General features: G+C 40.4%; 1 protein-coding gene across 1 annotated transcript in view; it reads left to right on the top strand.

Annotated features, from left to right (window-relative positions):
• Positions 1 to 25: 25 nt before the first annotated feature.
• Positions 26 to 8536, top strand: part of TTC33 (tetratricopeptide repeat domain 33) — a 53220-nt gene continuing 44709 nt past the window's right edge. The window contains exons 1-2 of the mRNA XM_076362249.1: positions 26 to 80; positions 831 to 1059. Coding sequence (XP_076218364.1) covers positions 839 to 1059 — 221 coding nt within the window. The 5' untranslated portion in view covers positions 26 to 80; positions 831 to 838. The remainder of the gene's footprint in view (positions 81 to 830; positions 1060 to 8536) is intronic.

Raw genomic sequence — 8536 nt, 5'->3', positions numbered from 1 at the left:
CTTCCGCTTCCTGCCGGCTGGGGGTCAAGGGTCGCGCCGACCTTCCAGCCGGAAGAGAGGTGCCCGGAGGAGAGCGGCAGGTAGGGGTGTCCTGCCGCAGGCCCCTGCCGGGGCTCGGACCACGGGGGGATGCGGGGCGGTGCCCGCGCCTCCTCCGCGGGGCGGCCGGGGGGAGCCGACGCAGGATGCCGTCTCCCTCAGCCCTGCTGGCTGCTCGGCTCCCGCCGCCTCCCCGTCGGTTGTGCTGGGCCTCGCTCCCGGCCGGGGTGAGCGGCCGGCCGCGCCCCGCCGGAGACGCCCGCCCCGGGGGTGCCTCGCTGGCTGAGGAGCGGCCGCGCCGGGAAGCCTCCCCGCAGGCGGCCGGGCCGAAGGCATTTAGTGCTGTGCGGCGGGAGCGGGGTGGCCGTGGCAGCCCGTCGCGGTGCCGGGCAGTGGCCATGCCTGTGGCGCGTCGCTCGCCTTGGACCGAGTCGTTTCCTTTTTCCTTTCGTCTGGTTTCTGGTGTGTGGGCTTCAGCGTTATAAGGCTTTCTGGTGTGTCAGAACTCTGGCGCCTTTTTTCTTTTTTCTTTTTTCTTTTTTCTTTTTTCTTTTTTCTTTTTTCTTTTTTCTTTTTTCTTTTTTTCCTGCTAGAGAACGTCTTCCAGCTGGGCTCAAAATTATAGGTGCCTGACTGACACCTGTGGTGAAGCCGATGGGCAGAACTTGTGTGGTGGAGTGGCGGTCTGTTAGATATTATTGTTCTAGAATCGAGATGAGGAGGGTGTATTTTTTTCTTCTATGTACTTAAAAGTTAAATTACCTAACTACTGGAAATACGTCTTTCTCTAGTTCTCCAGATGGCTTCTTTTGGGTGGAAGAGAAAGATTGGTGAGAAAGTTTCAAAAGCTACTTCTCAGCAATTTGAAGCAGAAGCTGCGGATGACAAGGATCTGGCTGATGATGATGATGCTAACTGGGTGCATGCAACTAAGAGAAGAAAGGAAGTTCTCTTAGAAGACTGTGTAAAGAAAAGTAAGCAGCTGAAGGATGAAGGTGCAAGTTTGGCTGAAAATAGGAGGTACTAATGTTATCTTACTCTTTTTCATTGACTGGATAAGTGCTAAATGGTATTTTAATCCCTCCTCTAAATGCTAGGTAATTTTCTAGCAGCTGTGTTCACACTTTTCATATTTGAAAAACTCATCACTTCATTCTGCCTTTACTGTCTGGTACTAAATTAATTGTTCCCTTTGGTGGTGTTGGCAGCTGTGAAATGAAGTCTATTCCATCTCATTTTTGTGTGTTCACATAACAGAAAAATGATAGAAGGAGGGAGATGAGAAACTGATTGGATCTGGAAGTTGAAGGGGTAAATAAGATACAGGGAAATAAGCCACACTGTAAGCAATGCTTTAGCTACTCTGGTAGCTTTCTCCTCTCGTAAATGTGTCTTTTCTCTTATTAAGAGTAAGCTTATTTGCATGTGTAGAGTGCCTAGGCAAATACTGCAAAGCAGCTAATGCACTGTTAATCTGTCTAATGCTTTTGGAAAGTCAGGTTCATATAGCTGCTCTGATCATCTTCTGATAGCAGTACTGAGTCTTGAGACTTCAGCAGTTTTGGAAGGATGCTGCAAAGATGGTTCTGTTGTCCTATTATGCTTCAAGCAGAAAGCACCTTTGGAGTAGAGGAGGGTTAAAGGAGGGAAAGAGGGACTATAAATTACATATTAACTACATAATTTGGCTAGATCTGCTCTGGAGGGGGACAAAACAGCTCCAAGAATAGTCCCCTTAAAATCTTCAGAATGCTTGACTTCTAAATCTGTATCCTGACTTTACTTGTATGAGCATCTATACTTTATTCATTGTCTCGGACCAGATATAACATTATTTTCCTGGTAGGAACAATTCCATAATAAGTCAGTATGCTCTCCTGTGCTGTTAAACTTTTTGTGTTAAGAAATTTCATCCTAAAAAAGCGTTCCCTGGGCAATATGGAGGAGAGAACAACTTAGAAGTTTAAAGCAGGCAAGTTTATATGTGATAATAAACACACTGTGTGTGTGGTCTGGTCTGATTTTAAAAAACAATACATAAATAATGTCTTTGAGAAAAGGCTTCTGTTCAAATATTTAAATACAGTTTCCTCTTTTTACTGTTCACTCGAATGGTGACACTGTTCAGGGGGGCAGTGATTCAGTTCTGTACATCCTTTTGTGTTCCTGAGTTGTGGAATTCCTGAATAAAATTTTGAAGCCTTTTAAAGGTGACTTTAAATTTAAACCAAATTAAGCTAAATCAGTTTTAAGCCTGCAGTAGCTGCATAAGTTGGTTACATTAATATTAATAGCTGAAAACACAGAATACACAAATTAAGAGTCTATTAACATCTTTGTTTTTAACATTGGAAATAAATCTACAGAAAGGTAGGTCTGTTCTGTCCTTTCCAGGATATAGAGATTGTGGTTTTAAGCTTGAGAAAACAGAAGTATTTCTGAATGTTTTCATTCTACATCTGGTAATCACTAATATTTACTGTACTTACATATATTAGAGATTGATTTTTATTTCTGTCTTATCTTCTGTTCTACCTTTGCCTTCCTTGTATTTTGCTTGGGGTATTGTGTATCTTTCTCTGTGGATTTTGGTGTTCTTTTTTGATTTTTTTTTTTGTTTTTGTGTATTATGTAAAGTGCAATAAATCTCTTGAACAGCAGCAAATAATCTGTTGTATATGTCACTGCTGCATATTTATTTTGAGCAGCAGACCATTTTTGGTGTTTTTTAAGTTGATCTTAGAGACTGAGTTTTCCTGTATCTCTCAGTTAGAAAACAATACAAAAGCTTAACCCATCCATAAGTAGCAACAGAAGGTTTTTTTGTGAATTTAGTGAGAACTATATCTCATCAGAAGTGCTTATGAGAGCTAGTGAGAAACACTGAATGGCTTATAAAAAGCATGAGAAACAAGTAACAAGAAATTAAAATGCAGCTTTTGGGAGGCTTATCACACTCTTTCGTGTTAACACTCCTGTCTGAGGCTTAACAGAAGTTCTAACTTGAAATTGTAGTTTCCAGCAATTACTCTAGCACACTCTGTACAGTTTGAGCAATTATGGTAGTATGGTGCTGTCAGGGCACATAACAGGCAGATCTTTCTCTTAAAAAAGATTTCACATAGATTAGAGGCTAAACTCACAGTGGGAGTTTAATTACTTAAACAGGTGGAATAGTTAACATACCGTTACAGGGAACTTGAGGAAGCAGACTGAAAGGAATGTTTGTTCTCTCTGGTGGAAAGTAGTTGCTGTAATTATGTTTCAGACTTACACGGGCTATTTCTTGAATATACACTTGTACAATATAAGCAGACTCATGTCAATAATTAAGTACTTAATGTAGATTGTTTCCTGAAATATCAAAGCATCATAACAGTTAAAGAAAGATTTGAGTTGGGTTGTGTAGCATTTAGGTAAAAGGATGGTATCTCTTCCATTGAAGAAACTCAGAAGAAAAGCAAAGACTGAGCACTAGAGGGTAACTGAGGTGGTATCTTAGTTGGTGTTACTTGTGGAGTGGTGAGAAGAAGGGGATCCTGGAAGAAAACAGGCTTGGGAAGAAGCAAGAGGCTAAATAAAGGAAATAATGGAAAGTAATAAATTCTACTTCACTTCTTATGGAAAAGAGACCCCGAGGTAATGTGCATGGCAAAACTAATATGATGAAAGATGAATTTTATAAGCGGGTCCACTATTACTTAGCTAGAATAGTGATTACCACCTTTATGCTTGGTTAGTCCATTAGCTTATTTTTCTGGTAAGGGAAGGCAGCGATGGTGTTACACCCCCACTATGGTTTTGTTGGTCTCTGTGTATGCGCTAAGTCTGTTTCTGTGGATGAGTGAGATCTGATTGACTTGTGCTTGTAAAATGAGTCTCAATGCTTCTTGAGGGGAAGGAGTAATGAACGGGCTTCTTGGGGGTCAGAATTGGTACAGCCTGCTTCCTTTGCCCATTGGCAAACTCAGGAGTGGTGTGTTATGTGTAATGTGTTATGTATGAACCTGTTAAGCCGAGACACAGAAGAGAAATGGTGCTGAAGAGAACAGTTTCTGATCCATGCTTTAGTTTTTTTGTGGGATGGGAAGAAAGATGGGGAGACTGCCAGAAACAGGTGTTGAAGTAGGCTGATAATCTCAGTGATTGTGATTGTGGTCTGTGATTGTGGAAGACATGGCTTAGGAAATTCTGATCTAGAAACTTGATCAGTAGGCAGTTATGAAGACGACTTGTGAATGAGTGATCTCACTGTCAGAACAGAAAGAAAAGGCAGATATGTGGAGGAAGCTGATGTGTGGGAAGGAGCAATTAAACGAACATGTACAAACATACACACAGTCTTTTGGGAAACAGAATATTGTCTGTTGGTGGAAAGAATGGAGAATATTTCAGAGGAGTTGTTTTTGCTTACATGAAACTTACAATGCTGGCATTTTCTCCAACTTGAGAAACCAGTATGGATGTGACCATGTACACTGGAATTAAAAAAACAAAACTAAACAAACAAACAAACAAAACCCCAAACAACCAAAACAACAACCATAATCCAGGTTAGATTTTTTTGTGTTGATAGTTGTAAACTGCTTTAAATCCTGCACAATCCAAAAGGATGAAAGTTCATGTGCTCAGCCTCAGTATTTTGAACACAGCAGTTAGCAATTGCAGTGTATTTTGACTAGTAGGTAGGTAGTCTTCAGCTGTGGACAGAGCTTAAGAACGGGTTTAGGTGAGATTAAACAATGAAGTATAATGTCCTCAGACATATCGCATGTAGAGAGCTAACAGCAAGGAGAAGAAAAACTTCTGTCAGACTAGTATCTTTAATATAACTGAGTTGCATATTCATATAGATGGGTTTGCAGTCCCCCTGTGCTGTTTTCCAACTACTGTTTGTAGCTGGTCCAGTAGGTGGAGATAGAGTTCTTCTCAATGTACCCTGAAGATGTGCAAAAAATGCTCATCTAAATACCTAATTTTCTTTTGAAAAGAGACACTATTGGGTTTAAATTCTTACTGATTTGCATTTAATTTTTCAATTTTGCTAAATGAAAGTTAATACTGCTCTCTCTTCTGATGGTATTTATTTATTATTCCATATTGCACTAAAAAATCTCCATCTTTAAAGCTGGTACTGGTTTGGGAAGATCATGTTTTCAACTGGAACGCGTTTTGGCTGAGCTTATAGAGATTCACATATATTAAAACAAATATTTGTGTCTCTTGATGTCGTGTCGTCTCTTGATGTCGTGTCGTCTCTTGATGTCGTGTCGTCTCTTGATGTCGTGTCGTCTCTTGATGTCGTGTCGTCTCTTGATGTCGTGTCGTCTCTTGATGTCGTGTCGTCTCTTGATGTCGTGTCGTCTCTTGATGTCGTGTCGTCTCTTGATGTCGTGTCGTCTCTTGATGTCGTGTCGTCTCTTGATGTCGTGTCGTCTCTTGATGTCGTGTCGTCTCTTGATGTCGTGTCGTCTCTTGATGTCGTGTCGTCTCTTGATGTCGTGTCGTCTCTTGATGTCGTGTCGTCTCTTGATGTCGTGTCGTCTCTTGATGTGTAAATTAGACTGATTAATAAAGTTTTACTTTCGTTCCTTTAGCTTTTGCAGCAGCAAATTAAATAAGGACATGTCAAAATGCTATAAGCAGACCAGATAATAGGTCAGTTTTCATGAAACTGTTCACTTTTCTAGAGGAATCAATCTTTGAGAATTACTTAATTTAATTTTCTAATTGATTTTAAAAAAGAAATTGAACTGCTGTGAAGTGCTACTTATTCCATGTTTTAGCAGTTGAGACTTCTTTCCCTTGATGCTAATGTGCCAGCATCGCTTCAACATGTGTAGTTTGTGGATACCTTAGCTATATAAGCTGTAACTGAGTTTGTCTTTCTTGCTAGACATTGTGGGGTGTCAGTGTCAGATGATGGGGCACACTCCTTTAAAAAGTGTGTTTAGTGTAGTGGTTAAGTTAAGTGTTATCAAAAAAATAATACATTGGCAGATGGAGCAGAAGAGTAATACCTATTTAAGTAAAGTTGAAAAGCCTTTCTGTCATGTTCTTATAACATTTGTATTTGTTCAATTTATCCGTGTCTTTCAAGTTTAAGTTATGATAAACACTTGATTACTAACGAGTTACGAAAGCACTAAAGTAATAAAATCGCTTTCAGTTTATCTTGATAATTCGTTTTGATGCAACTAATGTGGCAAAGGGCAAAGATCATTGTGTCGAAATTGCCTTTCAATTTTCAGTCAATGAAAATGATGTTACTTACATAACACAGTGTTAATAAAGAGGTTTCCCAGAAGATCCAAAAGCTATCTTTGGCAGAAACATTTCAGCAGTTTAATAGGCTGAGTTACATTATGGAGTAGTCTAGGAGAAGTGGGGTATATTAGAGAGAAGAGGTGTCCAGGAGAGCTGGTTGGATTTTTTTCAAGTTATTTCCTCCAAGCTCAAGAATGGCTCATCCTGATGAGGAGGAAATCAAGAAAAGGTGATAGGAGCTCTGTGTGGATGTATAGGGAGCTCCTGACAAAATCCAAACATAAAATGGAAATGTACAAGAGGTGGGAGCAGGGTCATATGACCCAGGAAGACCATAAGGACCCTGTCTGAGTGTTCAGGGATGGGATTAGGAAAGCCAAAGCCCACCTGGAGTTGAATCTGGTGAGGGATGTGAAGGGCAACAAGAAGAGCTTCTACAGCTGTATCAGCAGCAAAAGGAAGACTGGGAAAAATGTGGGTCCTCTGCTCAATGGGGTGGAGAATCTAGTGAAAAAGGGTGCAGAACAGGCCGAGGTACTCAGTGTCTTCTTTGCCTCAGTCTTTACTGATAAGACTTGCCTTCAGGAACCCCAGGCCCATGAGACCAGAGGGAAAGTCTGGAGCAAGGAAGACTTACCTTTGGTGGAGGAAGATCAGACTATGAAATGTTTAGACCTGACATATACAAGTTCATGCAACCTGATGGGGTGCATCCATTAGTGCTGAGGGAGCTGGTTGATGTCATCGCAAAGATTCTTCAACTGCATTTGAAAGGTCATGACAACTGGGGGTGGTTCCTGAGGGCTGCTAGAAAGCAAACATCACTTCTTATCTTCATGAAAGGTAGGAAGGAGGATTCAGGGACTTACATGCCCATCAACCTCAAATCTGTCCCTGGGAAGGTGATGGAGCAAATAATTCTGGAAACCATCTTGAAACACAGGAAGTACAAGAAGGTTATTGGGAGTAGCTGGCATCAGTTAGCAAAGGAGAAATCATGCTTGGCCAACCTGATAGATGACAGATTGGCCAGAGGATGGTGTGGACTTTCCATCCTTGTTGATACTCAGAACCTGACTGGACAATAACCTGAGCAACCTGCTTTAGGTGAACCTGCTTTGAGCAGGGTGTTTGGACTAGATGATCTCCAGAGGTTCATTCCAATCTTGGCCATTCTGTAATTAATCCCATTAAAACTACAGATGCATTTAGAATACAGAAGGTAGTTCCTCAGACTTGAATTTGACTGTACAGGTGGTTGGTATGGAACCTTTCTCAGTGGGTGGGAAACTTCCTTCTGTTTCTTTAATTTATTTTTCATTTTGTTTCACTAGTCCATTCATCTTTAGTGGAATGCTTTGGGTACAGAGAGATGCAAAAAAATGGGCAGTCATTGTGCTGTCTTCTTACTGTCTCTGTCTGCTAACTGACCTCATTTAAAGCAAAGATGTATTTTAAAAGTTAGAAAATTAAACGGATTGATTCAATAGATAATCTGGGAGTCTACAAATTTTGCTTTTATTTCTGGCTCCTAGAATAAAGTCTAAAATTCTGTTAGGCTGCTGATATATTACATTGGGAATGTTCTCTTCCGTAAGAGTGATCTGAAAGCCTTGCAGACTTGGATTTTGTTTTAAGTGTAGAGGAAATCACTGGAAAATGCTTATGATGAAACTAGGAGAATGTAGTAAGTACTCATTCGTACTATTCCTTGCAGGGTAAAAATAACTGTTTGGTATCAGTCTTGGATGTTATTTGCATGCCAGGTATAATTAGCTATTCCATATACTGCTTACCTCTTTCAGAGTGAATGACCAATACCAGTGTTCTCCTCCAAATAAAATGTAAATTTTTAATCTCAGTAATTATTAGCTTTGATTAAATTGAGTGTTTTCTAAGGTCAATCATGCAAAAATGCAGAGAAAATAGGTAGGCTTATCACTGTAAGTAAGATTGTAGAGTATGAATAGAGGCTAGCTTAAACTGGTCATGACTTCTAGTCAAAATACCTGATCACTCTTTAATGTTGTTCAGTATTTAGCATTACTGTCTATTGTGTGTGTACATATATAACTTCCTTGCTGTTAGCTTCCTTGAGAATGCCTTACACGATATGCTCACTAAAATGAGACTAAGGATGTGTAAACTGTAACTCTTGAGTGCAGAATACAGAAAAGACTCTGAACAAATACAGACTTCTTACCTGCATTTTTTGGGAAAAGCACATGTT

Source organism: Aptenodytes patagonicus, chromosome Z (assembly GCF_965638725.1).
Source record: "Aptenodytes patagonicus chromosome Z, bAptPat1.pri.cur, whole genome shotgun sequence".
Classification (NCBI taxonomy): domain Eukaryota; kingdom Metazoa; phylum Chordata; class Aves; order Sphenisciformes; family Spheniscidae; genus Aptenodytes; species Aptenodytes patagonicus.
This window is presented reverse-complemented; position numbering and strand designations above follow the sequence as displayed.